The following is a 20,714-nucleotide window of genomic DNA, read 5'->3' on the forward strand; positions in this document are numbered from 1 at the left end:
CTTGCTCACGTTTGCAAAGCGGGCAAAGCCCACAATTATCCCAACCACGCCTCTCCAACCGGCCGGCGATCCAGTTCCGGTCTTGCAAGGTCAACCAGGCGAAGAATTTAACCTTAGGGGGGCAAGCTCTCCAAACCATGTGGTGAATGGGCGAGTGCGTCAGGCCAAGGAATTGCGCCTTATATGCTGTGGCCGCCGAGTACTGCCCATCATCAGCATGTTTCCAAACAATGTCGTCCTCAACGTGATCGTCAAGATGGAAGTCATGCACAAGAGCCCAAAGCGAGAAAAGTTCCCGGATGTGTGCGACGGAGACAATAGTGTCATGCTTGATGTGGGTCATCCAAGCGTTCCCTCAAAGGGCCTGACGAAGCGTCAATCTCTTCCTTTTTGAGGCTTGAAAAATAAGAGGGGCAATATCCTTGGGCTTGCGATCAAGCAACCACGGGGAGTCCCAGAACAGTGTTTTTGCACCATTGCCAACGATGATTGTGGTGGAGGCATAGAAGAAATCTATATCTTCCTCGGTGCACGGGTTGCCCAAGCCAACCCAAAGCTTGGTAGGCTCCTTCCATTCGTACCATGGCCACCTTAGTCGCAAGGCTCGAGCAAACTTGTCATTGTTGAGGATGCCCAGGCCTCCATAGATCGTAGGCCTGCAGACGAAAAATAGGCACTGTTCGGTCACTGGCAGCGGGCGTGTCCGGATGCGTTCACAGACATATAGAGACTCATGTTAGGCAATTTTGATTGTAGATGCTCCAACGCACCAGAAAAAACATGGCATGAGGAGTGATGGGCAGAAGCACAGACAACCGAACAACCCAACCCAGCGGCCAAAGATATCTTGGCTGTTTGGTGCAGTGGAGATGAGAATGGTACACGTGCGAAGACCGGTGGAGTCAATGTCGAAAGACTCCAAACAAGAATCACAGCATGAAAACTTTAATAAGAAAAGGGAAACACAGAAAGAGCGTGGGGCCGAGGGAATGCTGATCAGGTCGCCTGACGACCCCACAGCAATAACCACGTTTATGTTCGGATGAAATCCGAAGTACTCTCTCCGTTCCTAAATATAAATTTTTTTGAGAGATTTCAGTATGGACCACATACGGATGTATATAGATGCATTTTAGAGTGTAGTTCATTCATTTTACTTCGTATGTGGTCTATAGTGGAATGTCTCCAAAAACTTATATTTAGTAACGGAGGGAGTAGCATCTAGTACTACATGCTCAAGTGGATTTGAGGAGTTGGGTGCGAGCTGCAAACCTGTAAAGGACAAACAAAAGCTGGACCCAGACGATTATGAGAAAGAGGACCCAAAGATACATGATTGATACCCCTATTTGCAGAAGCATCAGTGCATCACATTACAGGGCCACTTAATTTGGAATACAATGCGTACTGTGTGCCAACAGTGACAGGTATGAAAAGTAAGAGCGGCACGGACAACTCCTCGACGGCGAAAGATGACAATCTGATTCCCAAAAGGGACGCCACACCTGGACACGGGAAGAGATTGCAGTGCTCAAAGATGGTTCAGCCTGGAGTGATGTGTTTCTTGATCCGTAGATCACAGCCTGTGTCACCAACTCACCATCGCTGCTCAAGAGTAAGTCACTGGAATCATCAGAGATGCTCCATGATCGCCTCACGCTCAATCCACCGTCCACTGGGATGGCTACCTGTCTTCTCCATCAAGCGCGCCACACCTGCAACAAACATCTCCCGTCTCCGGCGCTCCCAGCACGGAAATGGCTGCCGCCACAGGAAGCCCACAGCGGAGCAATGAACACTCTAGCGCTAGCACTAATGCAGCAGCATACTGGGCACGCCCGATCAGCCGACGCCGAAGACGGCTGCTCCACTCAGACATTTTTCTGGTGGTTTTGTCTCAATGCGATTAGTGGACTATATTTTTTTCTTGAAGGGAGATTGGTGGACTATATAAAACCTAGAAATATGATACAGTTTTTTTTTTGCGGGATACAGTTTTCTAACTTTATCTATTTATCTTTACTCATGATGTACAACGAACATCAAAATAATAAAAATTATATCTAAATTCATAGACTATCTAGGGACGCTTACAAGCACTAAAACGAGCGGAAGACGCATCGCCGTCATCGCTCCCTCACTAGAGTTGGGCATAACTTGTTATACCAGATAGTCGGAGTCGTCACGCTAAGACCTCATAGGACCAGCGCACCAGAATAACAACCGCCATTAATGAAGACTAGCATAGATCGGAATGATCCAACCTGAAGACGTACGAATGTAGAAGAACGACGACCAGTTCCGAGCAGATCCACCAAAGACAGATCCCCCAAAGACACGCCTCCATACGCCCACCGACGGTGCCAGACGCATCATCGAAACGAGGGCTACACAGGGAGAACCCTATTCCAACTTCAAGGAGGCGACGTCGTCTTGCCTTTCTGAGCAGGACACAAGTCCTAACAAAACTAAAAAAACAACTAAAACGGAGCCCTTCCGCCGGCAAAAGCCGGGATCCACCGCAGCCCCATAGCAGCAAGGTCAGCGGAGACGAGGCGGACCAACGGCGGCGCTGACAGGAAGTGAAGGAACCCTAAGCTTTTCTGGGAAGACGAGGTAATACCATTGACGTAAACAGACGAGTCCAGAAGAATGCAGTTCATTTGCCAATACAATTACCACAGATCACTAGTAAAAGAATTCTAGTATTAAAAAAATAGAGTGAATTGCAGGAAACCACCACATTGAAGGGTAGGGTTGCAGAAAACACCGATTCCGGGCTTAATCATTTACATAAAGCACTGGCCCGTCTGTTTGGGCATTTAACCCCGATTGTGACATGTGGGGCCTGGTTTTGGTGACATGGCGTAACAGACGTGATCTGACACCGTCTAACGGCGTAGCTAGGGCATATCCTGCTTGGGTTTCCTTCTCCACCTCGTCTTTTCATGCCCCCTTTCCCCGCTCTCCTCTGTCTCCGTGTGCCGTCCATGGCTACGGCGAGCCCTGACGATGGAGGCGGAGTGGCTGGCTCCGACGTCAGAGTGGATGGCGCCGGAGGAGATACTGGAGGAAGGTTACATGGCGACGGGGATCCAAAGCGAGTGGAGGAGGTGTGCGACAGCTCTAACCCTAGTCAGTCCCCGCGGATGAGAGCGTTGTCGCCGTTGCTCGAGTATCGTGCCGCCTACGTTGTCGCCCGTGTTGTGCAGGCCACTACGATGGGGAGCCACGGCCCACCAGTGGGCATCTGGATTCGACGGTGTGGAGTAAGATTTCTCCCCCCTTTCCTATCGATTCTAGGGTTAGAGTTCTAAAACAATTTGGGGATTCTGCTACCAACATACTATGTTAGATTCGAATGAACTGTAGGGTTAGGGTTATGTTTTAATACAAATTGGGCATTCTGCTACCATCCCAATAATGTGAGATTTTATTTGGTTATTAGGTTTTTCTGTTTGCAGACATATTTCTTGTTAATCTGAAAATATTTAATGGGCATTATAATGTGAAATACACTGTGTACCCTGTCAGTTAGATAGTGTAATTTAGCCAGTATAATTACAAAGTGTACACTGTGAACTAGGTAGTATAATTAAGTTGTTCATTGTTTTTGTTTGTAGTAGTTATTAGAAATTTATGCACTGTAATTAATTATTAGAAATTTAAGTAGTTGTTGTGGAATGTTTAATTAATGTATAATGTCTTTGTTTTGTAGTTTGTCTGAAGACGTTTGTGAAGTTAGACTCCACTTTCATGACAGGGATAATTTGGAAAGGACTGTGTGTGTTTCAGACATTACATTTCTCAATCTTCAACACTCATAGAGACATCATGATATGGATGTAAGAACTACATGTATTTTGTGAGGGTTGCTGGGTTGGGAATAGCAGGTTTGGAAGAGATTTGTGATGATGACAAGGTTGATGAGATGTTAGACCACATTGCCAGCAGAGATCAGAACATAGTATACTTGACTGTAGTTAGGCGTCGTGAGCCTAGACCTGCAGATTTAAACATAGGTTATGTTTGTGAGCAGCAGGTTCCTATAGGAAATGTTGGAGAGACCATTGTATATGAGGTCAGTGATCATTGGGTGGTGTAAAGGTCACCATCCAGAAAATCAAAGAGAGCTGCACAAGTTGAGGAGCAGGAGCCACAGCTAATCTTGCTTTTGTCCACATAACAGAGCACACATCTGCTTAGGCAAAATGTAGGAGATGTTGATATGGATCAAGGCGATGCATGAGATGTTGATTTGGAGCAACATGAGTTGGAAAGAACTATGGAGCTTAAGAGGAGGACTGAAATTCAGAGATTTAACAAGCATCAGAAGAGTGTTGAGAGGGTGCAGGCACTTAAAGAAAACTTCATGTTCTACTAACTAAAGATGAGTCCGACTTAGATGAATATGAGGATATTATAGGCAATGTTGGAGAGACCACTGTATATGAGATCGATGAATTGAGGGTCCAAGGTGGTCCTAGGGTCATTTTGTCGACAATCAATAAAATGAGGGTTAAGGTGACCCTAGGGTCATTTTGTCAATGAACCGGTGAAACGAGGGTCCAAGGTGCCCCTAGGGTCATTTTGTCGATGAATCAAGGGTTAAGGTGGCCTTAGGGTCATTTTGTTGATGAATCGATGAATCTAGGTGACACTTCCAACATAATAAACATCACTTTGGTCTAATGGCCTAAACATATAAAATCAAATTATACTAAGCACATGCACCACATAACATCAAATTCGACTAACATTCATCATTCATCAAGGTTCAGAACTGGATCCAACACTCTAGTTCACAAAATACATACTTAAAGTACTTGGTTCATAGATTCAAACGAAAGTACTGGATAGATGATTATCATCTACATTACAACGTTGCTGGATCCAACAACATAGTTCACCAATGCATACTAGAAGCACCCTAATCATCTAAGATGGCCTTCACCCCCTGAAGCGCCAACTTTATCTTTTCCTTAGACTTTTGAAGCTCGAAAATGTGATACTGCAATTTATGCCTCTCTTCTATCAGCCTTTCCTTCTCCTTCAAATGATCGAACTTCATATTCCTAATCACATTGGCTTGAGCACCCGTGAGGTTCTTAAGAGTGTCATACTTTTCCTATAGCTTGTTATTCTCCTCCTCTTTCTTTGACACCTCTGCCTTCAAGTTACCCACTGAATTGTCTAGCTCAATAATCTTCACATCTACACTGTCCTTCTACTCCTGCTGATAGCTTAACTCCACAGCCCTCTGCTCCTGGGCATCCATGAGAGCATTCACATTAGCAACTAACTTCTCATAGTTATCATGTAGTTTCTTCTTCTCTTATGTCAGGTTTTAAATTGTAAAGGGACTCTCAAGATTGTTATTAGTCCTAGCTGCCTCACTCTCCTCATACATATCCCATAACTTGGCCAATGCCTTCTCCATTGAGTCTGTTCATTCAAAAGCAATCCACTGAACTACTCCCTTTGTTCGGGTTTATTAGGCCTAAGAGTAGCACAAGCACGTCCGTTTTTATAAAGCCTTGCTTTAGAAACCTACATGCATGTACCCATTTCATTGGTTGTAGTGAGAGGCATTGTTGCTAGTACCATGGCTGAATAATAAATATGTTGCACGCATGCTTTTCCATTGGTTGCATGTGAGAGCTGGCATGTGAGAGAGTGCATTGGGAGTGGGATGGAATGATTAATGTGAGCAAATTACTATGTGCCTTGGCCCAAGAGAAGTGGTCTCGGGGCTCAATAAACTCGAACGGAGGGAGTACTCCATAATTTATGCCTTCCTATAAAACAAACAAGAAACAGAGGAATACGCTAAGTGAGTGGAATCTACAAACTAATAAAAGTGGTTCAGTACACCAAGTACATGACATACCCACTGTTAACATAAAAACACACCACCGATAGTAGATTGTAAACATTAGTATAAAGAGGTTCATTACTAATAGTAAACAATGACCGCTAACACCAACATGTTTACTAGAGCATGGTTAATAGTATAGCCAACTACTTGCTGGCTATATGGTGTTGCCATGTCATATATAGTCATCACTTATAGTCATGCATACAACAAGGTTAGCTGTAAGGTTGGCTATAAGAGTACTACTTTTTTCACCTTCTGTTTATCCCTTTCTTTGTATTTATTGCATTTGCCTAGTAGTACACATATAGCTAGACTCTTACATGAGAGCCCACTCCCACCATTTTTCCATGTCTTTCTCCTCCACGTAGGCAAAAGTGTCATGTAAGCGGGCCATAAGCCCACTATTATACTTGCTCTTAAAGAGGTTTGGGAAGGGTTTTGTACACCAAGCACATGACACATCCACCGTTGACAAATAAACAATCACCACTTGCAAAGTTTAGTAAACAATGAACACTGGCATCAACATTTTAATTAAGTAGGAGCAAGCAAAGTTCAATAAAAAAGGCATTAAGCACTGATCACAATAAACAATGAGTAGCATGCACTAATGACAACACAGAGCTAAACAAAGACCAAGAACGTATCACAACTAAACAACATGCTAAAAAAGCATTAAGCATTGATCAGACTAAACAATGAGCAGCTTGCACTAAGCAGGTTCCGACGCATACCTTCTCACCACACCCAAGAAACCTCCTAGCAGTGTGCATCCCTTCAAATGCAACAAAGCGCTCCACCGGCTTGCCATGTTCGCACAACACACTAACATCTGCGTCAATGCTGCTGAAATTCAGATCATGCATGGTAGCAGGCAGTTGCGGGAATAAACAAAGCAAGCCCTAGCTTTAGATCGAGCTCATTCTCAAAATCCCATTTCATAAACCCTAAACCTAACCCTAGCTCTGGCTATACATAACTGACCTTGATGATGCCGTCGTAGGAGGAGGTGACGTTCTCGATTGAATCCTCACTGGTCTCGCAGTCATTCCACGACACCATGGCGCGGCGGGGCAGCGGCCGACGGTGGGGGCGGCGGCGGGGGAGAAGAACAAAGAGTGAGAGAGGGCGACCCAGGTGCGAGAGAGTAAGGAGAGAGGGCGACCAAGTCCCGATTCGAACCGGTTTTGGCCGAGCCGGCGCGTACGATGTGACTATAGCGCCGTTAGACAGCGCCAGATCGTGCCCGTTACGCCACGTCACCAAACCCGGCCCCGCCTGTCATAATCGGGGTTAAAATGCCCAAACAGACGGGTCGGTGCTTTCTGCAAATGGTTAAACCCAGTGTTTTCTGCATCAAACCATAGAAGAGTGTTTTTTGCAACCCTATGCTTCAATGTGATGGTATTCTACAATTCACTCTAAAATATATATGAATTATGAAATAAATTCAGCAAATTAAGTATTTTGTAGCCATTTCGTACTAATCAACCGTAGCATGAGGAGTGACGGGGAGAAGCACGACCGGCTGAACAACCCAACATACTTTCAGGAGCCGAAGATACCCCAAGGCTGGTGTAGCGTGAAGTATGAAAGGAAAGAATAATGGATATAAGAATGACACACAGGAGAAGAGAAGACCTATGAAGTCAATGCCGGAACGAGCAAAATAGGGTAGTAGATCGGTTGCTTTTGTATAGTCGTATTGAGAATGCGACTGCTGTATGGCTAGATCGTGGACCACCGTGCATAGAGGAACTTTTGCCTCTCGATTGTAACCCTGTTTTTATGGAATAAAACTCTTTACCCTCGCAAAAAAAAAATGCCCGAACGAGAAGCACAGAAATAAAGAAAAAATCATCAAGAATAAAAAGGGGAATACAGAAAGAGCATGGGCCCGGGTCGCTTGACGGCCCGTTTCTTCTGTTGCCGCAAATGGGCGCACACCGCCGCGCCGCGCTGGGCCGGCCCGTTTCCTTCTTTTTCTTTCTGTTAAAAAACTGCAGCAAAATTTTTATTTCGAATGTAAGGGCTCGAACACGCGATCTCTCCATTCAAACAGCAGCGCACTAACCACCATACCACCGTACTTATTGTGCCCATTTACTTATTTTTCGTTCTTTTATTTACGTAAGCCGTGAGAGCCCACCAAACCAGCTTTCATTGCTCGCTGATTTCTGGGCGTTTTTTTTCTTTTATTTCTGTTTCCTTTTTTCTTTTCTTTTCTTTTCTCATTTTTATATTTTATTGAACATGCTAATTTCTTAAATTCGTGAAATTTTTAAAATTGAATGAACTTTTATCAAATCGATGAACTTTTTAAAAAAATTGATGAAAATTTTCAAATTCCATAATTTTTTCAAACGTGAACAATTATTGAGAACATGAACAAAGATTTATTTACGACGAGCGATTTTCAGATATACACTGAACATTTTTTCGGTGTACGATGAACAATTTTTAACTACACAGCGAACATTTTTGTGATATACATTGAAATAATTTAAAACATATTTATACATTTGTTTTATATATAAGATGAACAAATTTTATACATTGAACATTTTTGTAATATAATCTGAACAATTTTGAACTACACATTGAACAATTTTGTGATATGCGCTGAAAAATCATTTAAATACCCATTGAACATTTTTTATGTACACTTAACAATTTAAAATGGTGAACAAAATTTGAAAAAGTGAATAAATTCAAAACTATGAACACATTTTGAAATCACGAACAAAAAATGAAAAATACATTTTTTAATTCCATGAACATTTTTCAAATTTGATGAACTTTTTCTAGATTTCGACGAACTTTTTTCTAATTCAATGAACTTTTTTCAAATTTGATGAACCGGACACTCGTTCTTATACTGTTGGCGCTTCAGCAGTTCACTAAAGCTAAGTTGTTGTAGTGGTTAGGGATACTAGTGCAGGTAGACTTGGTCTCTAGTTCGAATCCTGAGAGGCGCACCTTTTTGCTGTTTTCTCATTAATTTTCACTGCGCATCGTTCGAATCCTGAGAGCGGTTACACAGGCGCGGCTTAGGAGCTCCCACGTTTATGTACTGATGAAATATTGGCATGCTCTCTAGTGGGCTTTAAGAAGTTGGGTGCGAGCTGCGAACTTGTAAAGGACAAAGACAAACAAAGGCTGGACCCAGTAGATGATGAGAACCAAGGCATACGTACATGATTGATTGATTGCTACCCCAACTTACTGAAACATCAGAAGACCACTTCGTTTGGATTATAATTTTTTTGGAACAAGTCTTCGTTTGGAATAAGATACCGGACGAAAAGCAGGAATGGTGGCAAAGTGAGAGCGGCGCAAACATTTACTCGACGGTGAAGAAGTGAAGCAGAGACGGGCGGCACGGTAGAACTACAACACAGAGGCTGCTGCTGATATCTTGTTGGAGTTTAATTATAAATTTTTTGAACTGGCATGAAGATTTTTTTTTTTTGAACTGGCGAGTTTAATTATAAATTCAACCGCTCAGTTTTGATTGCCAGAGGGAGGGGCGCCATTCCTGGGCAAGGGAAGAGAGTGTGCAATTCTCAAAGTCGGTTGCATACACCGCTGGAGTCACTGAAACCTTCAGACTTGTTACATCTTCCATGACCGTCTCATTTTCCACACGCCGTCCACTGGGCATGGCTGCCAGCCTGACTTCTCCACCGAGCGCGCCGCAGGAAGCATAGCTATCTCTGGACCTGGTCCTTCACACTACTGCAGCAGATTACAGGCACGCCCGATTGCAGGTCAGGATCGACCGATCGAGCGACCGGCGCCGGCGCCGGAGACGGACGCCCAGCGCAGACATCGCAACGGTCGCGCACTGCTGAGCCTGAGAGCTTCAATGCTAGCTTTGACATATCGTCGAACAGCATGGGTGCACTGACTGCACTGCCGAGTCAACCTGGCAATCGGGTCGGGTTTCACCGGGTCAACCCCAACCAAACCCGTGCCCGAATCAACTATCGGGTAGAGTGCATGCCCATGACCCTACCCATGGGTCTCAACTCGGACCCATGCCCAAACCCGGCGGGTCACCCGAACCGATCGGGCATCCATCGGGCACGCACGCAGTAGCTCAAACACATCGATCTGGTATATTTATAGCCTTGCTGTTGCTCCCTTCTTTGCTACGTTGGCGAGGTGGTACTAATTCACCTACGTGAAGCGGCTGCGCCAGCGTGTGTGTAGCTAGTCCAAGTTTGCATGGGCCGATAGAAAAGGACAAGAGTAGCAAGGGCCTGCTACAGCGTGCTAGTACAGTAAGTGGGTTGTGTGATCTACTATAGAAGGTGGGCTGTGTATTGAGTGGCTAGCAAATGGAAGCAGCGGGTCATATGTACCATATGGAAAAAATGTAGTAGTGGGAAACCAGGTCACTAGTTTAGGGTGTTTTTTATACTGAGACACACATGTCAGTTAATCTGGTGACCCATCAGGCGACCCACGGGCAGGACTTTATGCCCATACCCTACCCATGAGTAATCTGGTGACCCATCGGGCTTACCCATGGGTGAAGATAGTGACCCATACCCTACCCATTCGGGTTGGGTGCCCATGGGCGCGGACACCCATGGGTCGGATTGCCGGGTTGACTGCCGAGGGCGTAGACTGGGTCGACCAAGCCCCACCACCAACCAGCGGTCCCCGTGCTTGATGGGGTCGGCCTCGGAGTCCCGTCGACGTCGTCGTGGATCGCCTCCTGGCATTTCTTTTCCGGTGGTTTTCTCTTGGTTCGGAGGTGGATAGAAAACGAGAAAACCGAGCAATCAAACAGGACTAGGAAAATAGCCGTGCTTGACTACGGACGTATTAAGCCATGGCCATCGGCTCAACATATCCACTTCAGCTACGTCACCGACTCCCGACTGGACCGGCACCAGCATCATGTTCAATTCTTTGTCTACATGGCCATATACATATAACTGTACTCTGTTACTGTCGGAGATTTTTCTATTTATATAAATTTGGCCAAGCGTAGGTAAACTGACTTCTAAACAACATAGTAAACCTTATATTTTGGAGCGGGGGAGTACATTCAACTTCACCATTTGAGCATATATACAGTGTATTTTGCCTTGTATGTAGACCAAGCGAACATTGAAAAGGACTAAGCTAACAAGCAAATCTTGAATAACAATAAAATCTTTGGGGGTATAGAGGGAACCAAACACTTTGCACCGGAAAAATGGAATAGAAATACGCTTGTATTTACAGAAGTGTATAACTCGCCTTATACTTTCAATTGGAGGGAGTAATGCCTAGCCAAACAATATTCTGGCTAGGTTGTTAAGCTCGAGCATCATTTTTTAGCCAGACAATGTTCCTTTCCGCAGTAGATATCAGCCCAAGACAAAGTGAACTACCATGTAACCCAGTCAAAAGAGCTGCTTCCACAACATTGGCAGTAGCACCCCATGTATACAATTCAGGTCCCGCACTTCGCCTTCCAGTATTGATTCTTGGGAAACATTTCATCATATAAGACAGCTTCAGAACACTCTAAATAAACAAGGGTTACTTCATAATGCTACAAGGAATTGCAAAGCCTTGGTGTGCCAGTATGTACCACTCTCTTATTACACTATAAAAATTATCAGAGAAGCGAAAAACACTGTCAGACAGCCACAAGATAAGCCTGGTGGTCAAACTTGTTTTAGATGAGAACATGGGATATTGGGATCATCCCACAGATGGCTGAACATAACAGCTCAAAGCTGATGTTAGAGAACATAAAGTGCAAGAGTATTGAACAAGCCAGAAAGATTGTAGGCCACCTGCGGCTAATGTGGTACTCCTACCATCTTTCGTGGTGGAGTAGCGGAATAAAGCTCCAAATTTTAAGAGCAACTTCCTCGGCGTATAGCGAGTATAAAAGGATGAAAATGGTAAGTTGCTCCGAGAATTTGCTCATCGCATGACGATAATGAAGATAATCCTCATTGCCTGCTTGTAGCTCCTTTACATGACGAAGGCTTGAGTTCAAATTTCAAGCATGCTAAAATGATTTCCAAGAACATACAACAGGCACCGGTGTTCAAGTCAAATCTGAACATGAAGAAAAATGCTGATAGGAGAAACACAAATTGTTTGCAGATAATACAGAAATATAGATTCCTAGATGAATAGGGTTCTTGTAAAAAGGGAGCATCAAACTTCAGGTCATGCCGGTGTGTTTGCTCCTGAAACAGGTTCAGGACGTCTCGGGGAGTTAGTCCCACCTCCCTCTCTTGGCTTCCGATATTTTGCAATTGCACTTGTCACAATAATTAGGAGCAGCAGGATTACTACAACACCGCCAACTAGTGCATAGACATACACTGAAGTCCTCAATTTGCGGCAGCTTCCCGCAGCAAAAGCTGTCATGAGAGCCAGCATATCCAATATCATGATCAAGTGCAATACCCCAAGTGACACAGCCTTCTTCCTGATAGATTTATTCAGCAGCAGCATGATGACGACAATGGATGCCATGAATGCGAAAGAATTGAACCAGAAGAAGATCTTGTACCGTCGGTGATTAATATCACGAAGGACGGGATTGCCTGGTACATGGTCCTTATCATCAGACCAAAATCCACCAGGTGGGTTCAGACCAGCTTGGTATGCGATCGATGCCGCTAAAATTGCAAGAAGCATCAGATACTTGTGTCTCTTTCTCACCTTTTCTTCTTCGACAACTGAAGCTTCTGGCCTCACGTCAACTGAAGCTTCTGACCTCACGTCAACTGAAGCTTCTGGACTCACAAGAGTGTTTACTTGTTCACCCTCTGCATGGAAGAGAAGATCGTGTAGAAATCCTAGACACTTAGCCAATGGTTTTCCCAGTGTATCATGCATCGAAGAGAGCAGAACTTGAATCAAAAGGGAGACCAGAACTCCCATAGCAATGGCGCTCAGATATATGGACTGTTTAATATTTCTGCAACTTCCTGCAACATAGGCAATGAGGAGGCCAAGCAAGCCCGCCACCAAACACACTCGCAGTGCATAGGACTTGATTCCATACTCACAGGATTCCTTATTCACAAGTAATATTGTGACGACCACAGATGACACAAATGAAACTGAATTTGAGTAGTAGAACACATCATAGCGTTTTGGATGGGTATCCTGAAGGATTGGATTGCCCGGAGTTCCCGTGGCATGCTTGTCATCAGACCAGACACCTCCTGGAGGGTTCATGCCAGCTTGGTATGTGACAGTCACAGCTAAAATAGAAATGGTCAATAGAAGATTACGCCGCCTTCCCAACTCCTTCTCACTAGTACCGCTCCCAGTCTGGTTGTCGCCTGATTGACGTGGCACTGAGCAAAAAAGACTAACTGACTGCTCTAGCATCTCTGCCACCTGCCTTCTCCATCCTGGAGGAATTATATGTACTGCTATCAAGACATGAATGAGAACATAAGCAAGTACACTGCATACGAGCACTGATATGAAAATAGTCTTCTTTGCCTCCCTGCAGTTCCCCAAAGCAAAAGCTCCGGTCAGGGAAAGTAGGACCACTATCATTGTTATTGGCAATGCACGCCATTTGGTAACCTTGTCTCTCACCATCTTGTTCAAGAGCAAAGTGATCATGACAATGGATGCCACAAAGGCGATTGCATTGAGATAGAAGAATGCAATGAACCGGCGATGGTGGGTGTCCTCAAGGATGCGATCAGCAGCTGAATGATGATCTTTACGTCTTGACCAAAATCCACCTGGTGGATTCAGGCCTGATTGGTATGCCAGAGATACTGCAAGAATGGCAAGAAGCAACATACATGTGCGGGTCTTCTTCAGATGCTTCTCAGTTCGAATGCCGTCAGCATTTTGATTGGGTACTACTTGATTGCTGTCAATATGTCCATTCTCAGATTGTGTAGGATAGTTATCACTGATACGAATCTCAGTACGAGGATTATCAGCTTCAACCACAATATTTTGTTCAGCACGGTCCGCATTACCAGCGGCTCCCACATGTTCAGAAAACCCTTCATCCACTATGTCATCACTAGTGTCTCCATTACTCTGACTGGCTGAGATATTTTGCTTGGGTAAAGGAACAGTGATCTCGGGATCATCAGCTGAAGAATGCTCCTTCATACTTGCAATTTTCTGGTCATCTGACACACGGCACATGCTATTTGCAGTTTGGCTTAGTAATGGGTCATACTCTTGCTCAGTGCTAGATTTAGCTGCCTCCATACTTGCATCTTGCTTGCCTTCTGTAGACCCATACTCCCAGTTAGACACGACACCCATGCCATGTTCTGATCGTTGACAGTTCCCAGCAGGATGCGGTGAGCTGGACACATCCTCATCCATTTTTGCAACACGCTGGACATCTGGAGACTGGCACTCTGTGTTGGACGCAACATCCTGGATATTTGCTGATTGCTGGCTGTTCCCTGACAGATGCTGTGAGTTATCCACAGCCTCTTCATCATCTGAAATATGATTTCTTTCTTCTGCAGGTGCATGCTCCTCATAGGACACATCCTCTCTGATATTTGGAAGTTCCTCTGCAGGCTGGTCTTGTGGCTCAGGAGTATTATCTTCTGCAGGTGCATCAGTTGAACGGACTGAAGGTTGATGATTGCTTGCGTAAGAATTGTCCTGCTCTGCATTGCTTGATCTGTGGCCACGAAAGCTCAATGAAAGTGCACGACCCAATTTTCTCACACACCACAGGCTGCTTGATTTGACCTTTTGTAGCCAATTTGCTACAGGCCTGGTAACAAAGAATCCAGCTAAAATTGCAAAGGAGATCCAAACTATGACGATGATAAACACCACATAGAATGATGTTGCTACATCTCTACAACATCCTGCAGCATATGCAACAATTAGGCACAATAGGTCCACTACCACACATACAATCATTGCTTTGGTCCTTATTCCATGTCCACTCAATTTTGGGCTCAGAAGTAGTATGATTATGACCAAAGATGTCACGAAGGAAGTTGAATTGGAAGTGATAAATATATTATAACGACGAAGGTAGTTACTTTTGAGAACAGAAGTAGCCGGATGATGATTGTAAAGAGGAAGGGCCATATGCAGCTTATTAGAACCATGGTTGTTTTCAGCCCAAAAGCCGCCCGGTGGATTCAATCCTGCTTGGTAGGTGATAGTAGCAGCAAAAGTTACAAGCATCAAAATGAACTTGCGAGCCTCCTCAACGTTCTCTAAAGGGATGCTCACTTGCCTCACAAGGAAACCCCGTTTGATTAGAACTGTATTTATCATGTTCTGCAGATTCCGTTTCAATTTTCTTGGAATAAACCTTGTGGATACTAGGGTATGGATCCCAACATATATGATAACAGCAAGGACTAGAACCCAGATGTAAATGGATGATTTGAGTGCCCTGAAACTTCCGGCAGCATAAGCCCCCAGCAGGCTGAATAGGTCTAGTATCATGGTTAATTGCATTGAGTGGAGCCACATCCTCTTCCTTGTCACACTCTTACTGAGAAGCAAGATGATTAAGACAAGAGATGCAGCGAAGGCTGCTGCATTGCAGTAAAAGAACACCTTATATCGTTCAGAAAAGCCATCATGCATGACAGGGTCACCAGCAAGATGACCATCCACGTTTAGTGTCCACGATCCCCCTGGCGGTGTTAATCCAGCATTGTATGTCACACCAACTGCTAGGACTCCAAGAAGTACCAAATATTTACGATGTCTCCACAATAGCTCAAAATCATCATTGTTGCTGGAGCTGGATACATGGCAAGAGGGTAACAAATTTCTGCTGGATGTGACATTGATGGGATCTTGCCTCGTGGTGTTGATGTTCGTCAGACCAATGGTGACCACGAACTGCCCACTGTCTGCCATGTGGTTGCTAAAGTCTCAGGCTTTCAGTTGCTCTCTATGCCTCCATCTGGAGCATCAGGTAAGAGTTTCTTGGATGGAGAAGGTATCTGAAGGATTCAAGGATAATTCAAGGATGGTCATGAACAAGAAAAAACAAAGAAGGTTGCTAGAAAGACGGACTTGGTGAAGTCTATCCCAAACAAAAACAACACAAAAGAGAGCGCATCAAAGGCTAACTTGCCTATTAGATATATGAATTATTATTTTCAAACAGTAACCAGCATACAAATTATTAGCTCATGTTCATGGACTTCTCCAGAAAAAAGGTAGTTAATGTTGTACTAAGTTGGCCCCAACCAACTATCAGAGTCCACACTGGGTTGGTGTTAAAAGACGAAAGCATATTGTCAGTTTATTAAAATCTTAAAAGGACCAATCCCATTGTATATACTGTAACTAGATGAATTTCCTGTGTGATTCTACATATTACAATACAGATGATCATGTTTGACCATAGAGTTCTATTAGTTATAAATTTGAATGTTTATGGTTGGAAATTAGTTGTGTTTCTCCTTCAACAATAACATCATATACATGATTGAACTTTACCGTTATAATCTGACCCCACCAAATTAAGTGATCTAGATCTTTCCCTTTGTTTTTCTTCCAACTGCTATTACCACAAAACACACATAAGACAAGTAGTAATACTTGTTGGTTGAGACACTAACAGATTATAAAGGGTACCTAGTAAAATTAATTGCATTCAATGGTAGGTTACGCACATTGAAGCCTAACAACCGAACACACAAATAGAAAGTAAAAGATTATACCTGGCATGGAAAGCATGCAACGCTCAGTCACACGGGAAGGCTGCCTCATTAACCATAAACGGTTGCGAGTGAGCTTGCGTCCAGAGCGATAACCAAAATAGCGGTCCAGATATTTCCCTTTGGGTTTCTCTGAATACCTAGATCCGACTGCTATCACCAGAAAACACACACATATAAATAAGTGTTTGTTCGTCGAAGAACTAACAGCTGCTTGGTTTTTTTGATGCCAGATTATATCTGGTAACTAGTAAGACTAACTGCAAGTAGAGAGGTTCAACAGGCGATGGAATATATCAGTGGCGGCCCTAAGATCGTAGTGTTGGGGGCGGGGAGCACAGATTACGTCCATAATGTATGAACAACATAACTTTAACACATCCATTCAAAATTTGTGAAAAATACACTAGAAATTGTAATTTAATCTGGATATCATCATAAGTTTAACAAATAGTCACAAAACATGATTTAAATTTTTAAAAACTAGTACGTATTAAATATATGAGATAAATTATTTTGCATTTTACCGAGGGGGTGCCATGGCGCCCATGGAACCCCTACTAGATCCGCCCCTGGAAATAATGCATCCATGTCTAATAACCGAGCACAGAAGAGAAACTAAGAATCATCACCCTAAGATAATAAACTAAGAATCATACCTGGAATGAGAAAGCAATGCAATGCTCGTCAGATAGGCATAGTCACAGGAATGACTGCCCTCATTAGCTATCATACATCAGCCCCTAGCCGAGCTTGCTGGTTTGAGCTTGTATCCAGATGTAACTAGTAAAATTGCCTGCAAGCGGAGAAGTGGCAGACCATTGGCAATGGAAGCTATGTATCCATGTCGAAAGCCCAGGAAGAGCAAGTAAGAATCCTACCTGAAATGGGAAAGCTTCGAATGCTCAGTTGCTCACTCGGAATGGCTGCCCCGTTGGCCTGGCTGAGGTTGCGGCTTTGAGCTTGTATCCAGAGCGACGGCTGCTGCTCAGACTACTGAGGGACAACCTGTGTTCTTCAAAGATAGCTGAGTTCGTCCAGTGCCAACAATGGTGAGAATGGTGGTGTGGACAGTGAACAAGAGAGGAGGGGGGGGGGGGGGGGGGGGGGGTCAGTTAGAAAAGGAAAGAAACAAGGTAATACCCCAAAACAATGTATCAGGCTATCATCTGATAGCTTATTAGGTTCTACCTAGTCATATGTGATATGCAGAAACAGTGCGCATCCAGATCAATATGAATATATGATCTCATTGGGACCACTTTGGAGTCAGAAGAGAACCTAACACAACGAAAGTAATGAACAAACACGCGCCTCAACTTAGTCCTCCCTGGATGACTACAGTTTGACCCAAAAAAACACACACGCCTCAACTGTTAAATTCTCGGATATCGAGCTGGGCTGCGGGTTCGTAGCTGTTGCATAGAGATGAGAATGGTTGTTTGGCGTGAACAAGAAGTGCAGTGGAGACTCCAAACAAGAAGCACAGCATGAAAACTTTAAAAAGAAAAGGAAATACAAAAAGATCATGGGGCCTGGGGAATGCTGATCAGGTCACGTTTATCTACATGCTCAAGTGGCTTTAAGGAGTTGGGTGCGAGCTGCAACCTTGTACAAACAAAAGCTGGACCCGGTCGATGATGAGAAGAGGACCCAAAGATACATGATTTTTTTGAGGAATCCAAAGACACATGATTGGTACCCATATTTGCAGAAGCATCACATCATGGGAGTACTTCATTTGGAATACAATGCGTACCTTGTCAAAAGCGACAGGCATGAAAAAGTAAGAGCGGCACAGATGTCTCCTCGACAGTGAAAGATGACATTCCAGCACTAAGTTTTGATTGCCAAAAGAGACACCATACCTGGACACGGGAAGAGATCGCAGTGCTCAAAGATGGTTAGTACAAGCGCAGCAGCATACCGGGCACGCCCGAGCAGCCGACCCCAGAGACAGCTGCTCCACTCAGGCATTGTGTCGATCGCCTGTGGAGCGTGCACTGCTGAGCCTGGAGCGTCAAGGTCCGGTTCGACATTTCGTCGAGCACCTCCATTGCACAGGGTGGGGTGCCACCCCTGCGGCGCTGATAGCGTACGCGAGGTCGCGCAAGCAGCACCAACCAGCGATTCCCCGTCCCCGTGCTCGCTCGGGTCAGGCTGGGGATTCCGTCGATGTCGACGTCGACGTCGACGGGACCCGAAGTTCTCCCCGTCGATCGCCTCCTGGCCATTTTCTGGTGGTTTTGTCTCGATGCGGTGGGCGGAGTAAATGAAACCTAGATAAACGAACAGGCTATTACTCCATGATAGAGGATACAGTGCCAATACAATTACCACACGCCACTAGTAGTAAACAATTTCCAGTATTAAAAGAATATGAAAATACTCCCTCTGTCCCATAACAATTTCCAGAGGGCTGGTGCAGTGTGAAGTGTGAAAGGAAAGAAAAATGGATATGAGAATGGTACTCCCTTCGTTCCAAATTACTTGTCGTAGAAATGGATGCATTTAGACATCTTTTAGTTCTAGTTGCGACAAATAATTCGGAGCGGAGGGAGTAGTACACAGGAGAAGACCCGTGAGGGCATGTACAATGGTTGATAAGATAGTTTTCTCTTAAGTCTTGCATGTAATTAAGAGATGACAAAAAAACATGTCTACAATGGGTCATTTCTTAGTCTTATCTTCAATAACTAGCTATTTCTAAAAACATGGTGAGACATATTGTGCTAAGAGATCATCTCTTGTCTTCTTTTAAATAAGAGAAGGCAAGCCTTTTCTTATGAATTCTCTCTCCTCCACCTCATCATTCATCCTACGTGGCATTGCTAAGATAGAACCATTGTACATGCCTTGAGGTTAATCCCCAAACGAGAAGGACAGAAAAAAATAAATCATCAATAATAAAAGGAAAACGTTTGGCATCTACACGCCGGCCGAACACTTCGGCCGGTCGCACGCGCGCCACTCGATCGCGCAGGGATCCAGTGCACACACCGACACACGTCTCCCAATCCAGTTTCGTGTCGTTCTTTTTTTCTCCTTGGTCCACTACGTGCCTTTCGCCCATGACATTTTTTTTTGCTCAGCCTTCATATTTTTTTCTTTCCCCTGGTCGTCTGCAAGATCCATGTTCACCACTGCTGGCTGAAGCTCCGACGGGGGTGGGGAAAGAAGTTGCAAGCGCAGCTCGCAAAGCTATATCCGTTTTTGTCGGTGATGCGACCATGGCGACTATGGCCATGCCCACACCATCATGGAGCTGCAAGCTCGAGGGTGGCGGGTGCTGCATGCTGCGACCTTGGTCGTTGTATGCTGAAACCAGACACATTTTTTGCTACATCCACTAATGGCGGAGCTACGACCCGCAACGATGGAGATGGTTATTTTGCTGCAACCATCATCGGCTTTTGCTATAACCGACGAAGATATTTGCTCCATTCATTAATGGCGGAGATGCGACCCCGGACAGCGGCGACGACGTTTTTGCTGCAGCCGTCACTGTTTTTTGCTACAACCTGCGAGCATTTTTGCTACATCCATTTAAATGGAGTTCGTCGTCGTTCTTTCAACCCCATGCGAGAGTCGACGGGTAGAAAAAAGCTTCGACCAACATGAGAAAAAGCTTCAATTGGGTGCGAGCGGCGACACTGAGTGTTGCGGCCGGAGGCATGGTGGTGCGACGACGGGCGTGATACGACGGTGACGGCTAGGTGCTGCAACAACGGCGTCGTTTAATTTGCTACTAGTGGAGGCGACATCCTGCTGGAACCGGCGAGGACGGGGATGTGATGGCGACCACCAGTGATGAGGGCGGCGTCCTGTGGAATCGACATGAGTCAGCCGACGGTGACGAGGGCAGCGGCTGGCGGCGACTTGGACGGCCGGCAAGCTGGCTGAGGTATTGGGGATCACATGACTGCTCCGGATGCACAGGGATGAAAACGGAGCGAAAACAGACGAAACTAAGTGCTATCACATTTGTTTTCATATTCGTTTGCAGAAACGGAAACACATACGGAAACCCCGAAAATGAATACGGAAACAGATACTACCAGAAACGGACACAGAGCGAATATAGATCAGACACAGAAATAAATGTGGGAGTTGACCGGAACTTAAAAAGCCCTTCAATCATAGAGAAATACACAGAAAAACAAATA

At 44.7% G+C, this 20,714-nt stretch overlaps 1 protein-coding gene across 3 annotated transcripts; it reads right to left on the bottom strand.

Moving 5' to 3' along the window:
• Nucleotides 1–11,820: 11,820 nt before the first annotated feature.
• On the bottom strand, nt 11,821–18,920 carry LOC123157657 (uncharacterized). 3 transcript variants are annotated; one of them, XM_044575909.1, is made up of 4 exons: nt 17,430–18,920; nt 17,208–17,344; nt 16,552–16,698; nt 11,821–15,825 (listed from the first exon to the last, which is right to left on the bottom strand). In XM_044575909.1, exon 4 carries the CDS (start codon nt 15,737–15,739, stop codon nt 12,065–12,067), a length of 3,675 nt encoding a protein of 1,224 aa, XP_044431844.1. In that variant the 5' UTR covers nt 15,740–15,825; nt 16,552–16,698; nt 17,208–17,344; nt 17,430–18,920; the 3' UTR covers nt 11,821–12,064. The 3 variants fall into 3 exon arrangements, with proteins under 3 accessions (XP_044431844.1, XP_044431845.1, XP_044431846.1); XM_044575910.1 differs by having other exon boundaries at nt 16,552–16,701; XM_044575911.1 differs by lacking the exons at nt 16,552–16,698; nt 17,208–17,344; nt 17,430–18,920 and adding an exon at nt 16,328–16,403.
• Between the last annotated feature and the right edge of the window lie 1,794 nt (nt 18,921–20,714).

Source organism: Triticum aestivum, chromosome 7B (assembly GCF_018294505.1).
Source record: "Triticum aestivum cultivar Chinese Spring chromosome 7B, IWGSC CS RefSeq v2.1, whole genome shotgun sequence".
In the NCBI taxonomy this organism is placed as follows: Eukaryota; Viridiplantae; Streptophyta; class Magnoliopsida; order Poales; family Poaceae; genus Triticum; species Triticum aestivum.